General features: G+C 48.6%; 1 protein-coding gene across 1 annotated transcript in view; it reads left to right on the forward strand.

Annotated features, from left to right (window-relative positions):
* Nucleotides 1-3129: 3129 nt before the first annotated feature.
* Nucleotides 3130-23910, forward strand: part of cfap57 (cilia and flagella associated protein 57) — a 172553-nt gene continuing 151772 nt past the window's right edge. Inside the window, exon 1 of the mRNA XM_070886035.1 lies at nucleotides 3130-3960. Coding sequence (XP_070742136.1) covers nucleotides 3804-3960 — 157 coding nt within the window. The 5' untranslated portion in view covers nucleotides 3130-3803. The remainder of the gene's footprint in view (nucleotides 3961-23910) is intronic.

The following is a 23910-nucleotide window of genomic DNA, read 5'->3' on the forward strand; positions in this document are numbered from 1 at the left end:
CTTGATCACAAAATTCTCATCCTTATTTTCAAATCCCTTCGTGGCCTCATCCTTCCCTATCTCTATAATCTCCTCCAGCCCCAGAACTCCCTGAGATGTCTATGCTCCTCTAATTCTGCCCTCTTGAGCATTCCTGATTATAATCGCTCAACCATTGGTGGCCATGCCTTCTGTTGCCTAGGCTCCAGGCTCTGAAACTTACCTCGTTGACTAAGCTTTTTGTCACCTTCCCTAATTTCTCCTTATTTGGCTCGGTGTCAAATCTTTTGTCTCTTAATACTCTTGTGAAGCCCCTTGGAATGTTTCACTAAGTTAAAGAGCCGTATGGCCTACTCCTACACCAATTTTCTATGTTTCTAAAGGTTCTACATAAATACAAGTTGCCCCCTGACCCTGGGCGGACAGTGAGTTGCCCCCTGACCCCCAGCAGTTAGTTGCCCCCTGACCCCGGGCAGGTAATTAGTTGCCCCCTGACCCTGGGCGGGCAGTTAGTTGCCCCCTGACCCTGGGCGAGCATGTTGGTTGCCCCCTGACCCCGAGCGGGCAGTTAGTTGCCCCCGACCCCGAACGGGTAATTAGTGCCCCCTTACCCGGGCGGGAAATTAGTAGCTGCCTGACCCACAGGCACACTGTTGGTTGCCCCCTGACCCCCGGGTGGACAGTGAATTGCCCCCTGACCCCCGGTCGGGCAGAGAGTTGCACTCTGACCCCCGGGTGGGCAGTGAGTTTCTCTGACTTCCGGGCGGGCAGTGAGTTGCCCCCTGACCCCCGGGCGGGCAATGAGTTTCCCTGACCTTCGGGCGGGCAGTGAGTTTCCCTGACCCCTGGGCGGGCAGTGAGTTTCGCTGACCCCCGAGCGGGCAGTGACTTTCTCTGACCCCCGGGCGGGCAGTGAGTTGCCCCCTGACCCCCGGGTGGGCAGTGAGTTTCCCTGACCCCCTGGCGGGCAGTGAGTTGCCCCCTGACTCCCGGGCGGGCAGTGAGTTCCCCAACTAACTGCCTGGGGGTCAGGGGGCAACTAACTGTCTGGGGGTCAGGAGGCAGCTAAGTGCCCGGGGGTCAGGGGAAACTAACTGCCAGGGTCTGAGGGCACCTAACTGCCGGGGTCAGGGGGTCACTGACTGTCCGGGGTCAGCGGGTCACTGAATCCCTGCTCCTCCTTGGCCTTCTCCTCCATACTACTATGCATTGAGTCAGAGTATTTTTTTAAAGTCCACTGAGTCATTGCTTTGTACTCTCTGATCGCTCTGTTAGTAACCATCAGGTGGCAAGACAAGTGTTCATCTTCTCTAAAACAGTTTCACAAGCTTTTCTGGTGTTTCTTAAGATATTTGATGTTGGGTAAAATCATTGTAAAATATTTCTTCTTGGTATTGCAAACATTCGTAGATCTCATGTGTCATTGCTCACGGGCAAGGAGGGTTCATGTGTAATTTCTGATATTTATCATGGTTCTGCTGTGGGCTAAATTAAAGAAGCAGTAGCGGGACATTTGGAAAAGCATGATTCAATCAGAGTCAGCATGGTTGTATGAAAGGGAAATTATGTTTAACAAATTTGCTGGAGCTCTTGGAGGATGTAACGTGTAGGGTGGATAAGGGGGAACCAGTGGATGTGGTGTATTTGGATTTCCAGAAGGCATTCGATAATGTGCCACATAAAAGATTACTGCACAAGATAAAAGCTCACGGGGTTGGGAGTAATATATTAGTATGGATAGAGGATTGGCTAACTAACAGAAAACAGAGAGTCGGGGTAAATGGGTCATTTTCCAGTTGGCAAACAGTGACTAGTGGGGTGCCGCAGGGATCGGTGCTAGGTCTTCAACTATTTACAAACTATATTAATGACTTGGATGAAGGGACCGAGTGTAATGTAGCCAAGTTTGCTGACGATATAAAGATGGGTGGGAAAGCAAATTATGAGGAGGACACAAATAATCTGCAAAGGGATATAGACAAGCGAAGTGAGTGGGCAAAAATTTGTCAGATGGATTATAATGTGGGAAAATGTGAGGTTATCTACTTTGGCAGAAATAATAGAAAAGCAAATTATAATTTAAATGGAGAAAAATTGCAAAGTGCTGCAGTACAGAGGGACCTGGCGGTCCTTGTGAATGAAACACAAAAAGTTAGTACACAGGTACAGCAAGTAATCAGGAAGGCAAATGGAGCGTTGGCCTTTATTGCAAGGGGGATAGAGTATAAAAGCAGAGAGTCCTGCTACAACTGTACAGGGTATTGATGAGGCCACACCTAGAATACTGCGTACAGTTTTGGTCTCTGTATTTAAGGAAGGATATGCTTGCATTGAAGGCAGTTCAGATAAGGTTCACTAGGTTGATTCCGGTGATGAGGAGGATGACTTATGAAGATAGGTTGAGTAGGTTGGAGTTCAGAAGAATGAGAGGTGATCTTATTGAAACATACGATAATGAGGAGGTCGACAATGGATGCAGTGAGCATATTTCCACTCATAGGGGAAACTAAAACTAGGGAACATAGTCTCAGAATAAGTGGCCGCCCATTTAAAACTGAGAGGAGAAGGAATTTCTTCTCGCAGAAGGTTGTAAATCTGTGGAATTCTCTTCCCCAGAGAACCGTGGAGGCTGGGTCATTGAATATATTTAAGGTGGAGATAGACAGATTTTTGAGCGATAAGGGAGTAAAGGGTTGTGGGGTACAGGCAGGGAAGTGGAGCTGAGTTCAGGATTACATCAGCTATGATGTTTTTGAACGGCGGAGCATGATCGACAGGCCAAATGCCTACTCCTGCTCCTATTTCTGATGACCCCCGGATGGGCAGTCAGTTGCTCCCTGACCCCGGGCGGGCAGTGAGTTGCCCCCTGACCCCCAGGCGGGAAGTGATTTGCCCTTTGACCCCCGGGCATGCTGTTAGTTGCCTCCTGACCCCGGGCGGGCAGTGAGTTGCCTCCTGACCCCGGGCGGGTAATTAGTTGCCTCCTGACCCCAGGCGGGCAGTAAGTTGCCCCCTGACCCCCGGGCGTGCAGTGAGTTGCCCCTTGAACTCCAGTCGGGCAGTGAGTTGCCCCTTGACCCCCGGGCACGCTGTTAGTTGCCCCCTGATCCCCGGGCGGGCATCAAAACTCCAACTCTCTGAATTCGCGGCGATGCCAGTCTGCGCGGCAGCGATTCCGGTTGGTTGCTATCGGGAGACACCTCATTTCCGCCCGGTGGCCATGGTAACGGTGTTATTTACAGCAGCACAAGTGTTTTCTGACTGGAGACAGAGTGAGAGATAGAGATAAAGCGAGGGAAGAGGAGAGAGAGTGAGTGAGAAAGAAAGGGGAGAGAGAAAGAGGGGAGGGTGAGAGAGAGAGAGGGAGCGTACTAGAGAGTGTTGGAGGGAGCACACAAGAGGGAAAGTGGGGGAGAGCCTTTGTGCTAAAATGAGATAGGGAATGCTGGAGTGACTTAGCCTAGAGTAAGATTCAGACAGTGTACTAAAGAGTGAGAGAAGCAGAGATAATGTTAGAGAGTTTATGACAGGTACAAATTATATCAGAGAATATATGAAAAAGAGAGATGGACAGAGCATGTTAGGGAGAGACAAAAAGATACATATTGGAGAATGCAACAAGCGAGTGACAGTTTGTAGAATAAAGGGTTTAAAGGCAGAGTGTGAGAAAGATAGGGTATAAGGAAGAGAGAGAATGTGCATCAGGTATAGGAAAGACAAAATGTGTTAGAGATATGGAGATGTAGTTTATTGGAAAGATTTATACAAAAAGTATAGATAGAGAAAAGAGTATTAAAAAATAGAGATCGACCTGACAGTCCACCATGACTTCTCCACTGGTTCAGGCCCATCACATTTTTGGGCTACAAGCCTCTGTTGTTAATAATGTTTTTTACTTCGATGATCAAAGCATAATATTCCCATCTGGCAGCAGCTGTGTGCGTTACAACATCGACCAGAAATGGCAGAAATTCATTCCAGGTAAGAGGCTTTCTGCAGTACACGAGTGGCTCATTAATAATGAGCAGTGATTGTTTTAGCAAGAAATAAAGCAAAGTAAAAGCTCTCATATAGTTTACGCTATTGAGGCTATTTAGCCCATCGTATCTGTACTGACTTTATGCTAGAGCATCCGAGTGGCATAGGAGGGGAAAGGCTAGGGCGGAGAGGGTGGTTAGGTTGTTCAAGCCTCTTCCTGTCTATGCTTTTTGTTTTCCTTTTCAAAACACTTGAATAAAACTCAGAAACAACGGACGTTCTTCCGGAGCTAGTCAGTTAGCCCGTTCAACCAACTTGCACGTCGGAATGTTCGTTTGATCATTGCGGTGAATAGTAGCAAAGTATTGACACATAACCACTGCTTGGATTTTGTACTTTAGAGTTTTTTGTTTAGTAGAACTGTTTTTCTTTTCTTTTCATTTGTTAGATTAATGGAAGCAATATTTGTTTCTACATGAAGCTTACTTGAAAAAATAGATCTTTTGAATTAGTTTTGTTTTGGTCTGGCAAGCTCATATCCATCCCAAACAAACTTGCCCACGCCACTGGAGCATCCAAAACTAATTCCACTGCAGATGCCTTGGTCATAAAAGAAATTGCAGATGCTTTAGTCATAATTTTCCAAAGCTCTCTAGATTGAGGAATTGTTCCTATGGATTGGAGCATTGTAAATGTTGCTCCATTATTTAAGAAGGGAGGGTGGGAGAAGCCAGGTAGACCTGCCAGCTAACAGGAATCTATGATCGGGGACAGAGTGACTGAGCACGTGGACAAGTATGAGCTGATCATGGAGAGTCAACATGGATTCCTGAAGAGTGGATCAGGCCTGACTAATCTAGTTGAGCTTTTTGAGTAAGCCACTAGCACGATGGATAGGGGAATGTCTGGATGTTGTGTTTATATGGACTTTCAGAAGACATTTGATAAGATTCTGCAAAATGAAGCGCACTGAGTTGGAGGTAACATTGTTGCACGGGTTGGTAATTGGTTGGGAAGTAGGAGACCGAGAGTAAGGATAAAGGGACCATTTTCTGATTGCCAGCATGTAACAAGTGGTGTTCCCTAGGCATCTGTACTGGGGCTTAAGCTTTTCACCATTTATATTAATGCCTTGGATGAAGGAATAGAGAGTTGTATATCCAAGTTTGCAGATCACAATAAGTTAGCAAGCATAATAAGGTGTGTGGATGGGAGCAGGAAGTTAAAACCGAACGTAGAACAGATTGGGCCTGAATTTGCGGTTGTACATCCCAGTCTGGAGTAAAAATAAAATCGGGAAGGTGGCTCAACCGTGGCTAACAAGGGAAATTAAGGATAATGTTAAATCAAGGAAGAGGCATATAAATTGGCCAGAAAAAGCAGCAAACCTGAGGACTGGGAGAAATGTAGAATTCAGCAGAGGAGGACAAAGGGTTTAATAGAGGGGGGAAATAGAGTATGAGAGGAAGCTTGCCGGGAACATAAAAACTGGATGCAAAAGCTTCTATAGATATGTGAAGCGAAAAAGATTAGTGAAGACAAACATAGGTCCCTTGCAGTCAGATTCAGGTGAATTTATAATGGGGAACAAAGAAATGGCAGACCAGTTGAACAGATACTTTGTTTCACGAAGGAAGACACAAATAACCTTCCGGAAGTACTAGGGGACCGAGGGGCTAGTGAGAAAGAGGAACTGAAGCATATCCTTATTAGGTGGGAAATTGTGTTAGGGAAATTGATGGGATTGAACACCTATAAATTCCTGGGGCCTGATAGTCTGTATCCCAGATTACTTAAGGAAGTGGCCCTAGAAATAGTGGATGCATTGGTGATCATTTTCCAACATTCTATAGACTCTGGATCAGTTCCTATGGACTGGAGGGTAGCTAAAGTAACACCACTTTTTAAAAAAGGAGGGAGAGAGAAAACGGGTAATTATAAACCAGTTAGCCTGACATCAATAGTGGGGAAAATGTTGGAATCAATTATTAAAGATGAAATAACAGCGCAGTTGGAAAGCAGTGACAGAATCTGTCCAAGTCAGCATGGATTTATGAAGGAGAAATCATGGAATTTTTTGAGAATGTAACTAGTAGAGTGGACAAGGGAGAATCAGTGGATGTGGTGTATTTGGACTTTCAAAAGGCTTTATACAAGGTCCCACACAAGAGATTGGTGTGCAAAATTAAAGCACATGGTATTGGGGGTAATGTACAGACGTGGATAGAGAACTGGCTGGCAGACAGGAAGCAGAGAGTCGGGATAAACGGGTCCTTTTCAGAATGGCAGGCAGTGACTAGTGGGGTGCCGCAGGGTTCAGTGCTGGGACCCCGGCTATTTACAATATACATTAATGATTTGGATGAAGGAATTGAGTGTCATATCTCCAAGTTTGCAGATGACACTAAACTGGGTGGCGGTGTGAGCTGTGAGGAGGACGCTAAGAGGCTGAAGGGTGACTTGGACAGGTTAGGTGAGTGGGCAAATGCATGGCAGATGCAGTATAATGTGGATAAACACGAAGGCAGAATATTATCTGAATGGCGGCAGATTAGGAAAAGGGGAGGTGCAATGAGACCTGGGTGTCATGGTACATCAGTCATTGAAAATTGGCATGCATGTACAGCAGGCAGTGAAGAAGGCAAATGGTATGTTGGCCTTCATAGCTAGGGGATTTGAGTATAGGAGCAGGGAGGTCTTACTGCAGTTGTACAGGGCCTTGGTGAGGCCTCACCTGGAATATTGTGTTCAGTTTTGGTCTCGTAATCTGAGGAAGGACGTTCTTGCTATTGAGGGAGTGCAGCGAAGGTTCACTAGACCGACTCCTGGGATGGCAGGACTGACATATGAGGAGAGACTGGATCGACTGGGCCTTTATTCACTGGAGTTTAGAAGGATGAGAGGGGATCTCATAGAAACATATAAAATTCTGACGGGACTGGACAGGTTAGATGCAGGAAGCATGTTCCCAATGTTGGGGAAGTCCAGAACCAGGGGACACAGTCTAAGGATAAGGGGTAAGCCATTTAGGACTGAGATGAGGAGAAACTTCTTCACTCAGAGAGTTGTTAACCTGTGGAATTCCCTACCGCAGAGAGTTGTTGATGCCAGTTCGTTGGATATATTCAAGAGGGAGTTAGATATGGCCCTTACGGCTAAAGCGATCAAGGGGTATGGAGAGAAAGCAGGAAAGGGGTACTGAGGTGAATGATCAGCCATGATCTTATTGAATGGTGGTGCAGGTTGAAGGGCCGAATGACCTACTCCTGCACCTATTTTCTATGTTTCTATGGAGGCGAAGCTAAGGAGTACGCCGCCGACATCGCAAGTAAATCCATACATACCTCGTGTGATTTCCCCGTGAGAACCTCCTTCAAAGCGCTGCAGAGTTCCGTACAGCGTACTCCCCACGGAGTCCAGGAGTGTACCGTTGTGCATATGCAAACCTGGGATCAGATGGAGCAGTGGTTCTTTTACTCTGTGCTATTCATTGAGGTCTCACAAGCTTTACCGGCCACATTTGCGTACTCTAATTTCGTACAGCTTCCTCATTGGAACTTGTTTCTAAGTTCCATATTATTGCCAAGCCAATACTCCCAAAGTGAAATCCTGGGTAAACTCAATGGGAATACCAGGGAACTTTCTTTATTTCTCCTTTATACAGATTATATAGATTTTAGTTTCTATTTAATTCAACATGACTCCAAAACAAATTCTATCGTTAATCTCAAATTTTATCTAAATTATCCCGTTTCAAAACACCTGACATTTTTCTCTCTTTCCCTCCAACATACATAAGACCATAAGAACATAAGAAACAGGAGCAGGAGTCGACCATTTGGTCCTTTGAGCCTGCTCTGTCATTCAACAAGACCATGGCAATAACAATTTAAAGATCATTTTCACATTGAATCAAAAAGAAAGCGCTTCAAAAACTTTTTTTAAGACAAGTTCATCTGTGCTTAGCTTTAGCTAGCCGCTGATTCTAATGGCAGAAATAAACCAGTACCATCTCATTCATTTGATCGACACAGTCTTGTTTTCCTATCATAATCCCTGGTCTGGGACTTTTAGACACAACAAGACTGCAAATTACTGGCCAAAATGTTAAAGCCTGGCATGCCAACACTTTATGTACGGGCGACATGCATGCGAGATTACTAGAAGGGATATTGGAAAATAGTTTAATTACATGTATATTAGTTGCAAATGTAACATATACAATTAAATGAAAATGTCAGCTTTTTCCATTGTGCAGTGTTTGTACATCTGGACAGTTTTTGAGAAAGTTCGATAGGGCTGAATTTTCGACACCATTCTGCGCCGTTATTTTGGCCTACACTGTTTTATGGAGCAGACTAAAATCTGCAAGTTTCGCCAAAGTTTCTGCGGCGTTCTAAAGTACTTGCGTCCGATTTTTTAGTTCCTGATTTTTTGACGTCAATGGAGGCAGAACCTGCTGGCTGCGTCATTTCTGGCCATTTAAGTGAGTTTGGCCAAGTAGGACTTTTGTAAAAACGGCACAGTGCACTGTTTTGAAAAATCTTCCCTACACTTAAGAAAATCGGCGCAGAGAAGACTCCATTATTTTAATGGAGCTGAAGACATGGCGTGGGGGTCCTTTCGGCCCGGGATAGCAGTGGCATCGGGGGCGGGGGGGCCATTCAGCCCGGGATAGGAGTGGCACCGAGGGGGGGTGGGGTGGGCCATTCAGCCCAGGATAGCAGCAGCACCGGGGTCAAGGGGGTGGGCCATTCAGCCCGGGATAGCAGTGGCACCGGGAGTTGGGGGGGTGGGTTGCTATATGACTTGGGATAGCAGTGGCACCGGGGCGAGGGGGGGGCCCATTCAGCCCAGGATAGTAGCGGCACCGGGAGGGGGAAGGGCATTCGGCTCGGGATAGGAGCGGCACCGGGGGCATGCGGAGACCAGGGTGTGGTCCATGGACTAGGGTGTCAACCTTTTGCAGGGAAAGGGAAAAGGTGTGAATACTTTGTGTGAGTAGTTTCATTTCATTTGTAACTAAGAAAAAACAATGGGGGCGATCCTAACAATGCCTTCTTTAGTAAGAGTATTTTGTCTCATGGCTATGCAAAGCAGAAGATTAATAAGACAACAATATGTCAGGAACAGGGAGCTTGCAGAATGATGGCGAGGAGGCCTTACCCGGATCAGGTGTCCAGGGAGAGGCGCTCATACCTGCACCTGTGTGAGGCAGATTGCATTCACAGGCTGCACTTTTGGAAGGAGGTGATCACCGAGATCTGCCAACTTATCAGGGCAGACCTACAGCCTAGAAGCGGGAGGAGGACTGCACTATCCATAGAGGTCAAGGTGACTGCAGCACTTGCCTTCTATGCCTCCGGCTCCTTTCAGGCATCAACTGGCGATGTATGCTGCATCTCGCAGCATGCAACACATAGCTGCATTCGCCAGGTGACTAGGGCACTGTCACTCGAGCAGGTCTCCAGTCGTCCTGGTTAATCCTTGCCTCTGGATAAAGGCCTAGTTCTGTCAAGCCCATGTGGTGGCTGATGTGCAATGGTCACCACACTTTAAAAAAAATTCACGCACAGGCATCTTCCACCCCCTCAACTGGAGTTCAGGACTGGAACATCGGGTCCTTCATTGAAACTTCTGTGAACTCTTGTGGAAGCAAATCATCCTCGTTCGAGGGACCGCCTATGATGATGATGATGCACTGTATGTCCACAGGGGCGACTACATCAAGTTCCCCATGACCGCTCGGGCAATGTATGATAGGGCTGTGGGCTTCTCGAGGATTGCTGGCTTCCCCAAGGTACAGGGTGCCATTGACTGTACGCACATCAGCTTGCGAGCACTTTTTGCATGATTCGGAGGTTTACAGGAACAGGAAAGGGTTCCACTCGCTAAAGGTCTCGCTGGTCTACAACGATATGCAGCGGATCATGGCAGTTGATGCCAGATATCCAGGGAGCACCCATGATGCTTTCATCTTACGCAAGAGTGCTAGATGTGCCATTTTTCAGCAGCAGCCAGAAGGGCAGAGCTGGCTGCTGGGGTACAAAGGTACAGGCTCGCCACCTGGCTCATGACCCCACTATGCAATACCCGGACAGAAGCCGAGTGTCAGTACAACATGTTCCACATAACCACACGCAGCATCATTGAGAGGACAATTGGAATACTAAAGCAGCATTTACGATGCCTGGACCACTCTGGAGACTACCAGCAATACGCCCCTGAGATGGTCGGTCAGTTCACTGTCGTGTGCTGCATGCTGCACAACTTAGCCATCATGGGGCAACAGGCACTGGAAGTTGAAGAGCAACGTCAGGTGAGAGAGGATGATGAGGACGACAAGAAGGCTGACGAGCAGGAGGAGGAGGAGCAGCAGCAGGAGGAAGCCATGCCACCACCTCAACCCGCAGGACGACAGCGGAGGGAGGGGGGCCCTCGTGCACCTATAGGCATTTCAAGAGCCTTGCATCAGTGGCTAATACTTGAACGTTTGCTGCATGAAGGCTGAGCGGCACATTTCATCATTCACCATTTAAAGAATAATGTTCGCAATTCTGGTTTAATTGAAAAAAGAATTATGTTTATTAAACATTTTTACACTTGTGCTTAACTTAACTTTAATAAAAAATATTTTTATTACAAACTTTAAACTTTTCCATTAAGATCACTTACAAACTTTAAGCTTTTCAAGTTACATTACTTACAAACTTTAAACTTTTCAATTAAGATCAGTTAAATAACAATAACATAAGAATAACAGTAACAACAACAACAACAACAGTAGCAAGCAAACTTTCGCTGCAGCCATTTCTCCTCCCCCTTATTCTAAGACTGCCCTTCCCCTTGCTGCCTCTACCCTTGTCGGTGGCACAGGCCTTCTCCCGCTGGAACCAAGCTGCATTTTTCGAGCATTTCGGGACAGCGCATTTCTTGTTGGTGGGTGTGGGCAGACTTAAGAGACGGCATTGTGGAAGGCCCGGCTTGCGCCTCTTCAGCCTCTTCCTCGGCCAGTGGATGAATCGGCACACTACTTGAGGTTGGTCTGGGGATTGGAGTGTGAGTGGCAGCAGTTGATTCCGTCATTCGCTGCTGGGCAATGACAGCCTGGGCGTATTCCCTTATTGCAGCAGCTACCTCTGACATTCTCTCCATAATCTGCTCTGACAGTGTTCCCATTTCTCCCGAGAGTGTTGTTACATCTGACGGCAATCCTGCTGTCCCATCACCAACCCCACCCATGGGGCCCAAGTTTCCACATGATTCGCGCCTGATTTTTAGGAGCAACTGGTGGAGAACGGACTATTTTAGAAATCGCAATTCTCCACATTTTTTTTTCTGCAGTTCTAGTCAGGTAGAACAGTTCTAATTTAGAACAGAATTTTTTCTTCAAAAGGGGGCGTGTCCGGCCACTGACACCTGATTTGAAAGTTTCCACAGTGAAAACGTACTCCAAACTAAAGTAGAATGGAGCCAGTGAAGATTTTTGTAGAACTGAAAAAACCTGTTCTACACATTAAAAAATCAGGCGCAGGTTACAAATTAGGCGTCCAGAACGAGGTGGGGGGGAGGGGGGGGAAGGGAACTCATTAAATTCGACAATAAATCCTTATTTATACTTCTACAAATATTATACAAATAAATCCAACCTGAATAAACATTTATAAGCCAAGAAAAGATTAAATAAACCATCTTCCTACCTGTGTGAAAGTGCTTCAACCAGGGAGAATTCTGCAGCCGTTCGTGTCGCTGAGCGGGAGGGGGGGAGAGAGAGAGAGAGAGAGGGAGGGAGAGAGAGAGAGAGAGAGGGAGGGAGAGAGAGAGAGAGAGAGGGAGGGGAGGGAGGGAGAGAGAGAGAGAGAGGGGGGGAGGGAGGGAGAGAGAGAGAGAGAGGGGAGGGAGGGAGAGAGAGAGAGGGGGAGGGAGGGAGAGAGAGAGAGGGGAGGGAGGCAGAGAGAGAGCGGGGGGGGGGAGGGAGAGGGGGGTGGTGGGGAAGGGAGAGGTCAGGTCGGATCGGATCCAGTCCGGGAGTCGGGTCCAGTGGGGGGGGAGGGGCGGGTCAGGTCGGGGAACAGGATCGCGGGTTGGGTCGGGTCAGTCGGGGGGGGGGGGGAACGGGTCTCGGGTCGGGGCGGGGTGGGGGGGAGCGGGTGTCGGGTCTGGTTGGCGGGGTGGGGGGGAGCGGGTGTCGGGTCGGGTCTGGTCGGCGGGGGTGGGGGGGAGCGGGTGTCGGGTTGGGTCTGGTCGGCGGGGGGGGGGAGCGGGTGTCGGGTCAGGTCTGGTCGGCGGGGGGGGGGGGGGGGAGTGGGTGTCGGGTCGGGTCTGGTCGGCGGGGGGGGCGGGAGCGGGTGTCGGGTCTGGTTGGCGGGGTGGGGGGGAGCGGGTGTCGGGTCGGGTCTGGTCGGCGGGGGTGGGGGGGAGCGGGTGTCGGGTTGGGTCTGGTCGGCGGGGGGGGGGAGCGGGTGTCGGGTCAGGTCTGGTCGGCGGGGGGGGGGGGGGGAGTGGGTGTCGGGTCGGGTCTGGTCGGCGGGGGGGGCGGGAGCGGGTGTCGGGTCTGGTTGGCGGGGTGGGGGGGAGCGGGTGTCGGGTCGGGTCTGGTCGGCGGGGGTGGGGGGGAGCGGGTGTCGGGTTGGGTCTGGTCGGCGGGGGGGGGGAGCGGGTGTCGGGTCAGGTCTGGTCGGCGGGGGGGGGGGGGAGTGGGTGTCGGGTCGGGTCTGGTCGGCGGGGGGGGCGGGAGCGGGTGTCGGGTCTTGTCGGGGGCGGGGAGCAGGAGCTGGCCGTGGGAGGAGCCTTATTCACGCAGCCCCAGTGAGGCCATTCAGCCAGGGCTAGGGGCTGCGTGCTTCGGGCCCCTCCCACACAGTTCGGCGCCTGGAGCTACTGCACTTGCGTGCCGACTGTAGTGCGCATGTGCAGAGGTCCCGGCACTGTTTTCAGCGCAGGAACCTGGCTCCGCCCCCCCCACAGCTTGTGCTGGCTGCGCCGAGGGCCAGAGGACCTGTAAGTAGGTGGAGAATACCGAGGATTATTTTAGGCGCCGTTTTAGGCGCGAAAAACGGGCGCTCAGCTCGGAGGGGCGCCCGTTTATTTTCTTGTGGAAACTTGGGCCCATGGTATCCAGGAGTGATTGAGTAAGCTCAATGCTCTCCCCACTCATTGCCATGAGCTGAACCACTTTTGTTGGATCCTGCATTTCAGCAGAGCGCTCTCAAGCTCTCTTTCCCCTCCTCACCCTGGGTGTGGCTCGCTGCAACCCACTGGGACTTGCAACCTCGGACTGTGGGACACCATGAAATGTCCCGTCGGTCGTAGCAGTCCGGAAAGGGCTTGGCACATCCCTATGCGGCACCACCTCACCCAGATGCAGTGCCACAGTTTCAATATTGGGCCCTCCCCGCTCCCCCTGATCCTCCTGCTCATCCTCGTCGTGATCTCCCTGTGGAAGTTCTGCATTAAAGACTTCATCCTGGTCAGGCTCCTCTGCGAATGATTGTTCTTCTGTGGCAGGGGGTTGAGCTTCCTCAGGGATGAGCACAACAGAGCAGAGGATCGGTTAGCAGCAGGGGAGGGGACAGGGGGGCATGAGTAGACTCACACAGTACCAGATCATTTGAAGGACCATGATGAATGATAGCACATTGCATAAACCGAAACGTAGCTGATGGAGAGTACATCCCATAAACCGAAGCATGGCTAGCCCACGCAGTACTTAACATTTAGCCAAGCCAGACTGTGGAATTTGTAGGACTTAGCCTCTCTCTGTAAGCTGGGCCCAGCTTGTGCACCGGTTGTTGACCTTCTAGAGCCAGCACCAATCATACCAACAATCCTCGCGTGCAGGGGTGTAAGTGGGTGCACATTTGCCAAACCTCCTCCAGTTCATGTTCACTCTGTTGTGCGCCATCTTACTCTGCAAAGATGAAAATAGAACTTTTAAGAGAAGGGGTCTGCTGTGGTGGCACACACAGATAGTCACATTTGCAATTGTAATTCTGGTGCATAAATGAGAATATCACTTATACAAACTATTTGGCCAATGTCCTGCCAATTTTTGCACTGCCTGCCGGTCCTCGGGGTGGTCACCACTACAGAGAAATCATCTCCAACTTTGTCCCAACGTTTGTTCATTTCTTTTGGCTTTAGTTTAACTGGACCTTTGCTCTGAAGCTCGTGCCATCTGCTCTCAATGATAGAAACCAGGGCCTCAGTTTCATTGGTAGAAAATTTCTAGTCTTTGTCCCATGATCCATATCGCAGCTCCGATTTTTCTACTCACAAGCTCCGAAAGTGCGCAGGCACATCCCTCACGTGGAAAGCGGGAATTTTTTTTTTTGGTCTCATTCGGCCCGCGATAGGAGTGGCCGGGGGCGGGGTGGCTTTTCGGCCCGGAATAGCACCGGCACCCGGCGGGGGGGGTCCTTTCGGTCCGGGATAGGAGAGACAAGGGGGCGGGGGAGGCCTATCATCAGAACATAAGAAAATAAGAAATAGGAACAGGAGAAGGCCATTCGGCCCCTTGAGCCATTTAATAAGAACATGGCTGATCCGATCATGGACTCAGGTCCACTTCCCTGCCCACTCTCTAACCCCTTATCCCCTTATCGTTTAAGAAACTGTCGATTTCTGTCTTAAATTTATTCAATGTCCCAGCTTCCACAGCTCTCTGAGGCAGCAAATTCCACAGATCCACAACCCTCTGAGAGAAGAAGTTTCTCCTCATCTCAGTTGTAAATGGGTGGCCCCTTATTCTAAGATCATGCCCTCTAGTTCTAGTCTCCCCCATCAGTGGAAACATCCTCTCTGCATCCACCTTGTCAAGCCCCCTCATAATCTTATAGTTTCGATAAGATCGCCTCTCATTCTTCTGAATTCCAATGAGTAGAGGCCCAACCTACACAACCTTTCCTCATAAGTCAACCCCCTCATCCCCAGAATCAATCTAGTGAACCTTCTCTGAACTGCCTCCAAAGCAAGTATATCCTTTCGTAAATATGGAAACCAAAACTGCACGCAGTATTCCAGGTGTGGCCTCACCAATACCCTGTATAACTGTAGCAAGACTTCCCTGCTTTTATACACAATCCCCTTTGCAATAAAAGCCAAGATACCATTGGCCTTGCCGATCACTTGCTGTATCTGCATACTAACCTTTTGTGTTTCATGCACAAGTACCCCCAGGTCCCGTTGTACTGCAGCACTTTGCAATCTTTCTCCATTTAAATAATAACTTGCTTCTTTGATTTTTTTTTTTTGCCAAAGTGCATGATCTCACACTTTCCAACATTATACTCCATCTGCTAAATTTTTGCCCACTCACTTAGCCTGTCAATGTCCTTTTGCAGATTTTGTGTGTCCTCCTCACACATTGCTTTTCTTCCCATTTTTGTATCATCAGCAAACTTGGCTACGTTACACTCAGTCTCTTCTTCCAAGTCGTTAATATAGATTGTAAATAGTTGCAGTCCCAGCACTGATCCCTGCGGCACCCCACTGATTACTGATTGCCAACCCAAGAATGAACCATTTATCCCTACTCTCTGTTTTCTGTTCGTTAGCCAATCCTCTGTCCATGCTAATATATTACCCCCAACCTCGTGATCTTTTATCTTATGCAGTAACTGTTTATGTGGCACCTTGTCAAATGCCTTCTAGAAGTCCAAATAACTACATCCATTAGTTCCCTTTTATCCACACTGTTTGTTATATCCTCAAAGAATTCATCAAATTTGTCAAACATGACTTCCCCTTCATAAATCCATGCTGACTGTGCCTGACCAAATGTTGCTTTTCCAAATGTCCTGCTACTGCTTCTTTAATAATGGACTCCCAACATCTTCCCAACCACAGATGTTAGGCTAACTGGTCTATAGTTTTCTGCTTTTTGTCTGCCTCCTTTTCTAAATAGGGGCGTTACATTTGCAGTTTTCCAGTCTCCTTAAATGTACACCACTGTTCATCAACCGTCCTACACTTTAATCTATTTTCCCAGTCCACTTTAGCCAACTCAGCCCTCATACCTTCATAGTTTCCTTTATTTAAGCTTTATATGCTGGTTAGAGATCCAACTTTCTCACTCTCCATCTGAATTTGAAATTCAATCATGCTATGATCACTCATTCCAAGGGGATCCTTTACGAGGAGATTGTTTATTAATCCTGTCTCATTACACAGGACCAGATCTAAGATAGCCTGCCCCCTGTTTGGTTCCGTTACATACAGCTCAAGGAACCCGTCCCTTATGCACTCTATGAACTCTTCCTCAAGGCTACCCTGACCAATTTGATTTGTCCAATCAATATGGAGGTTAAAATCACCCATGATTATTGCTGTTCCCTTTTACAAGCCCCCACTATTTCCTGGTTTATGATCCGATCAACAGAGTTGCTACTGTTAGGGGGCCTATAGATTACGCCCACCAGTGATTTTTTTTCCATTATTATTCCTTATCTCCACCCAAACTGTTTCAACATCCTGATCGCTTGAGCCAATATTGTTTCTCACTATTGCAGTGATTCCATCCTTTATCAATAGAGCTACCCCACCTCCTTTTCCTTTCTCTCTGTCCTTCTGGATTGTCAAATACTCCTGAATATTTAATTCCAGTCCTGGTCATCTTTCAACCACGTCTCTGTAATGGCTATCAGATCATATCCATTTGTCTCAATTTGTGCCGTCAACTCATCTATTTTGTTACAAATGCTACGTGCATTTAGACATAGTGCCTTTAAATTTGTTTTTTTACCCTTTTTTCCTGCTTGTTTCCTCCTTCAAACTCACTTTCTTTATTTGTACTCCCCTCCATACTGAATCTGGAGGGGGGTGGGGGTGTGGAAAGAAGTCGGCCCGGGATAGCAGTGGCACCAACGGGAAGCCAGGGGACCATTCGGTCCGGGATAGCAGCGGCACCGGCAGGGGGCAGGGGGCAGGGGGCCATTTGACCCGCGATAGCAGTGGCACCAGGGCTCTACAATTGCTTATGTCTTGCTGCATCTTGTATGTTTCAATTTCCAGCCTCGGCCCTTCAGTGTGTCCCTCGTTACCTTGGCAACCTCAGTTTTTGGCACAGACCTTAAGTTAAACCCACAGAGTTTAAGGACAATCTGCGTTGCTCCAAATTCAAAGTTTATTCCGGCGAAACTTGGAACTTTTTTTTTCCACAGTCGGCCATTAAAAATAGGACGTACCTCTACAACTGCACTAAAAAAAGTCCATGTGGAATTTTGGGCCTTATGATACTTAAAGAAATGTTTAAATTAATAAATGATCCTTCGAAAATATATTCAATTGTGTGTTAGAAATTCATTCCCAATAAAAACCTTTCCTCCAGTCCACTTGTGCTGTGCAACAGGTTTCCTGCGCCTGCTTGCACAGGACTTAAAAATTGAAAGCATAATTACTTTGGAGTGGATGGGCGATTAGCCCAACTTTTCACCAGCACGTTGTTTTCTATCAGGAGGTGAAAGACACGGCAAACACAAGAAATAGGAGTAGGAGTAGGCCACCTGGCCCCTCGAGCCTGCTCCGCCATTCACTAAGATCATGGCTGATCTGATCATGGACTCAGCTCCACTTCCCTGCCCGCTCCCCATAACCCTTATCGCTCAAATATCTGTCTATCCCCGCTGTCATATTTTTAACTACAATGTAACACCACTGTATCACTGTAAACACTCAACGTAGATGCACACTTTGACCACAGGGGGTGAACTTGTGCCTGATCACTCAGGTATATAAAGGGAGGTCCCACGCAGGGTCATCACTTCTCGAGTGCTGTAATAAAGAGTTCAGGTCACGGAGTGACTTTGTCCCTGGAATGTGCCTCGTGTGGTTTCATGCTGTAGAGTAAGGACTTTACATTGGCGACGAGAAACAGGAATTCACGACCCACGAGAATGGCCACCGGTAGCACAGATGAACGGTACTGTGTTGGGGAAGACTGGGCCGATTTTGTTGAGAGGCTTCAACAGAGCTTTGTCACGAAAGACTGGCTGGGGGATGCAGCGGCCGACAAGCGTCAGGCTCATCTTTTGACCAGCTGCGGGCCAAAGACTTATGTGCTCATGAAGGACTTACTGGCACCCACAAAGCCGTGTGCCAGAACCTTTGAAGAGCTTAGCAAGTTGATTGGGGAGCATCTCAAGCCGGCGTGCAGCATACACATGGCTCGACACAGATTTTACACCCACCGACGTCGTGAAGGACAGAGCATATCGGACTTTGTAGAGGACCTCCGGCGTTTGGCCAGCCTCTAAGTTCACAGACGCCTGCAGGGGGGAGATGTGAAGGGACTTCTTTATCGAGGGTATCGGTCATGCGGGAATTTTTCGCAAGTTAATTGAAACCAAGGACTTGACCTTGGAAGCGGCGGCATTGTTGGCTCAGACTTTCATGGCGGGGGAGGAAGAGACAAAAATGATTTACGTGCGCAATTCTGCCTCCAACGCGGCGATGGATCAGGGAGTCAACGTCCTCAATGCTACTCAGAGCCCGCAGGCAGGCAGGGGCAGTCCGACATTCATCAGGCAGTAATAGACCCCAGAGTAGGTCCTCAACATAGACAATGGCAGGCTGAACAGACGTTCACGCCATCACAGTGGACAATGTGGCCCGGGGTGGGACCATTGACACCCACCAATAGGGTACTTAAGAACAGTCAAAGGGACAGTAAGCGCGGAATTCCTGGCCATAGCCCTTTTGTCCCCAACAATGAAACTTTAACTCGTGCTGGAGGTGTGGGGGAAAACACTCAGCCAGATCTTGCAGTTTCCAACAGTTTATCTGCAGAAACTGACACCTCAGTGGCCATTTAACTCCTATGTGCAGAAAGCCCGCAACCAGACTAATATATGAGGCAGATGGAACAGAGGAGGATTCTGTGAGGCAGGATGACTTTTGGGGCAAATCGATGGACGTCGAGGTTCAGCGGGTCCATGCGACGAACAGTTCATACACCAAAACGCCACCAATGATGATGAGGGTTTTATTGAACAGTATCCCAGTACGCATGGAGCTGGACACTGGGGCCAGCCAGTCACTCATGGGCCTTCAGCAATTCGAAAAGCTATGGCCACTCAAAGTCAGTAGACCCAAATTAGAACGTATCGAGACACAATTAAGGACTTACACCAAAGAAATCATTCCGGTGCTAGGCAGTGCAATATTGGCTGTCACACACAATGGCTCAGTGAACCGGCTGCCGCTCTGGATTGTCCCGGCTAATGGTCCCGCACTGTTTGGGGGGAGCTGGTTAGCCGAGATGAATTGGAAATGGGGGGATGTTCACGCAGTGTCCTCGGTGGAGCGAAGTTCGTGCTCACAAGTCCTACAACAATTCGAGTCGTTATTCCAACCGGGCATCAGGACTTTCAAAGGCACTAAAGTAGTGATATATATCACCCCAGACGCCAGGCCGGTACACCACAAAGCCAGAGCGGTGCCGTATGTGATGCATGAGAAAATCGAGAGCGAATTGGACCGGCTATTGCGAGAAGGCATCATCTCGCCTGTTGAATTCAGTGACTGGGCGAGCCCCATCGTCCCCGTCCTAAAAGCGGATGGCTCTGTCAGGATCTGTGGCGACTACAAGGCCACCATCAATCAGGTGTCCCTACAAGACCAATACCCGCTCCCAAGAGCGGAGGACCTCTTCGCCACGCTGACAGGCGGCAAGCTGTTCACCAAGTTGGACCTCACTTCAGCCTATATGACCCAGGAACTGGCCGACGAATCTAAACCGCTGACCACCATCACCACGCACAAGGGACTGTTTGCGTATAACAAGTGCCCGTTTGGCATTTGATCAGTGGCCGCAATTTTTCAACGAAACATGGAAAGCCTGCTTAAATCTATTCCTGGAATGATCGTATTCCAGGACGACATCCTCATCACTGGTTGAGACACCGAGGAACATCTCCACAATCTGGAGGAGGTGCTACACCGACTGGACCGGGTAGGCCTGCGACTCAAGAAGTCCAAATGCATGTTCTTAGCTCCCGAGGTTGAGTTTCTGGGCAGGAGAGTTGCTGCAGGTGGGATTCGGCCCACTAAATCCAAAACGGAGGCGATTCGACGAGCACCCAGGCCCTGCAACACATCGGAGCTGCGTTCATTCCTGCGACTGTTGAACTATTTCGGGAACTTTATGCCGAACTTGAGCACGTTGTTGGAGCCGCTACACGTGCTCCTGTGTAAGAGTTGCGATTGGTTTTTGGGGGACCGTCAGGAACGGGCTTTTGATCGGGCGCAAAACCTACTGTGTTCAAACAAGCTGTTGACCTTGTACGACCCCTGTAAAAGTTTAGTTCTGACATGTGATGCATTGTCCCATGGTGTTGGGTGCATGTTGCAGCAGGGTAATGCTGAGGGTCAGCTACAACCTGTGGCTTATGCCTCCAGGTCGCGCTCTCAAGCAGAACGGGGATATGGGATGGTCGAGAAGGAAGCGCTTGCATGTGTCTATGGTGTAAAAATAATGCATCAGTACCTCTTTGGTAGGAAGTTTGAATTAGAGACAGACCATAAGCCACTCACATCCTTGTTGTCAAACAGCAAGGCTGTCAATGCCAACGCATCAGCTCGCATACAGTGATGGGCTCTCATGCTTGCTGCTTAACACTACTCCATCCGGCACTAGCCCGGCACCGAAAATTGCACTGACGCGCTCAGCAGGCTTCTATTGGCCACGACCGAGGGGGCAGCTGAGCAAAGCGCTGAGATGGTCATGGCTGTCAATGCCTTCGACAGTGCAGGCTCCCCCATCACAGCCCGCCAGATCAAAATCTGGACAAACAGGGATCCCCTCCTATCCCTGATTAAGAAATGTGTCCTGACCGAGGATTGGGCGCCCGCACACAGAGCATGCCCTGAGGAGGTCAGACCGTTCCACAGACGGATGGATGAGCTCTCCATCCAAACTGACTGCCTACTATGGGGCAGCTGGGTAGTCATGCCCCAGAAGGGCAGGGAGGCATTCATCAGGGAACTCCACAGCGAGCACCCAGGCATTGTGATGATGAAGGCCATTGCCCGGTCACACGTTTGGTGGCCCGGAATTGACTCAGACCTGGAACACTCTGTTCACAGGTGCACAACATGTGCCCAGCTGGGTAATGCCCCCAGGGAGGCCCCGCTCAGCCCATGGCCCTGGCCCACCAAGCCATGGTCACGTATTCATGTAGACTATGTGGGCCCGTTCATGGGGAAGATGTTCCTTATCGTTGTAGATGCGTACTCGAAATGGATCGAGTGCATCACCCTGAATTCATGCACGTCATCCACCATCGTGGAAATCCTACGTGCGATCTTCGCAACCCATGGCTTGCTGGACATCCTGGTTAGTGATAATGGCCCGTGTTTCACGAGCTATGAATTCCAGGAGTTTATGTCGGGCAATGGCATCAATCATGTCAGGACTGCGCCGTTCAAGCCGACCTCCAATGGCCAGGCGGAACGTGCAGTCCAAATCATTAAGCAAGGTATGCTCAGGATTCAAGGACCCTCCCTACAATGCCGCCTATCGCGCCTCCTGCTGGCCTATAGATCCCGCCCACATTCGCTCATGGGTGTCCCGCCCGCAGAGCTACTAATGAAACGGACACTCAAAACTCGGTTGTCCCTCATTCACCTGACCGACATAGTTGAGGGCAAGCGCAAGTCACAAAACGAGTACCATGACCGAAATGCGAGGGGGAGATGTATAGAAATAAATGATCCTGTATTCGTCCTCAATCACGCCATGGGGCCCAAATGGCTCGAGAGTACTGTAATTGACAAAGAAGGGAATAGGGTCATTGTGGTAAAACTCAACAATGGCCAGATATGCCGTAAGCATCTGGAGCAAGTAAAAAAAAGGTTCAGCAATGACACGGAGGAACCCGAAGAAGACCATGAGATGGAGCTCACACTACCGCCAGTGAACGTGCAACAAAAGCAATCAGAGGAATGCACAGTTCCTGAGGTCAGCCCGGACAGACCGGAATCACCACAGATGACAGACACTCAAGTCAGTGTCCAGCAACCAGAGCTCCAACTACGGCACTCCATGAGGGAGCGCAGACCATCTGAAAGACTAAACCTATGATCCCAATAAGACTTTGGGGCGGGGGGGGGGGGAAGGTGATGTCATGTCTGTAACTACAATGTAACACCACTGTATCACTGTATACACTCAACCTAGATGCACACGTTGACCACAAGGGGTGAACTTGTGGGAGACACTCCTTACCTGATCACTCAGGTATATAAAGGGAGGTCCCACGCAGGGTCATCACTTCTGGAGTGCTGTAATAAAGAGTTAAGGTCACGGAGTGGCCTTGTCCCTGGAATGTGCCTCATGTGGTTTCATGCTGTAGAGTAAGGACTTTACACCCGCCTTAAGTATAATCAATGACCCAGTATCCACAGCTCTCTGGGGCAGAGAATTCCATAGATTTACAACCCTCTGAGAGAAGAAATTCCTCCTCATCTCAGTTTTAAATGGGCGGCTCCTTATTCTATGTCCCCTAGTTTTAGTTTCCTCTATGAGTGGAAATAGCCTCTCTGCATCCACCTTGTCGAGCCCCCTCATTATCGTATATGTTTTGATAAGATCACCTCTCATTCTTCTGAACTCCACAATGTGTATCGGCCCAACCTACTCAACCTATCTTTCTAAGTCAACCCCCTCATCTTCGGAATCAACCTCGTGAAGCCTCTGTGTAGTTGTAACTTGACAGATGGCAAGTTCAGGATTTAGCGCATGTGCAACTGTATGTGGAATCCCAAACTTGCGGTCAGTTTAAAAGGCGGTATGACGGCTGACAGTTCACCGACATACCAACCAAAAATTCAGGGCCACTATGTCGGCAAAACTATGGCAGATGGAGTTCAATGTGGAAAGTGTGAGGTTATCCTCTTTATACTCGAGAAAGGCAAATCACAATATTTTCTTAATGGTGAGAGACTGGGAGCTGTGCGGAACGGCAAAGGTGCCCATAAACACAAATTACTTAAAGTTAGTGCACAGTACAAAAAGTAATCAAAAGACCCCAAGGGGGTCGGAATACAAAAGTAAGGAGATAATAATACTTCAGTTGTACAGAGCTTTGGTAGACCCCACCTGAAGCACTGCATTCAGAAAGATATACTAGCCTTCGAGGGGGTACAGCACAACTTCACCAGAGTTATGCCAGGGCTTAAAGGGTTAAATTATGAGGACAGGTTGCATAAACTTGGTTTTTAGTCCCTTGAGTTTAGAAGGTTGAAGGGGTGATCTAATTGAGGTGTATGAAATGATAAAGAGGCTCAATAGGGTAGATACAAAGAAATGATTTCCTCCAGCAAGGAAATCCAGAACAAGGGGGGCATAATCTTAAAATTAGAGCCAGACCAGTTAGGAGTGAAATCAGGAAGCACTTTATCACACCAAGGGTAGTAGAAATCTGGAACTCTCTTCCCCCAAAAGGCTGTGAGTGCTGGGTCACTTGAAAATTTTCAAGACTGAGATTGATAAGATTTTTGTTATGTAAGGGTATCCAGAGATATGGAGCAAAGGTGGGCAAATGGAGTTGAGGTACAGAGCAACCATGATCTAATTAAATGGTAGAACAGGCTTTGAGGGGACGAAAATACTATTACTGATCCTAAATTCCACTGCTCTGCTTTTTCACCATAGCCATGCATCTTCCCGTAATTCAAATATTTGTCCAATTTTCCCTTAAATTATAAAATGGACCCTACCTCAACCACATCCTATGGCTAAGCATCCATGCTCCAACAATCTTTTGTTTAAGACATTTCTCCTAACCTCATCATTCTCTTTTAGTGACAATTTTAAATTGATGACTGATAAAACCACACTCTAACAAGAGTTTAAGCTTTTGGGAGAGAAGGGGAGAAATCTCGGGGACGAAATTGCCTTCCGCCCGAAACGGGGCGCATGTATTGCTTTTTTGCGTACATTACCGCCCCAATGGA

This window comes from Pristiophorus japonicus, chromosome 8, assembly GCF_044704955.1.
Source record: "Pristiophorus japonicus isolate sPriJap1 chromosome 8, sPriJap1.hap1, whole genome shotgun sequence".
Taxonomy (NCBI): domain Eukaryota; kingdom Metazoa; phylum Chordata; class Chondrichthyes; family Pristiophoridae; genus Pristiophorus; species Pristiophorus japonicus.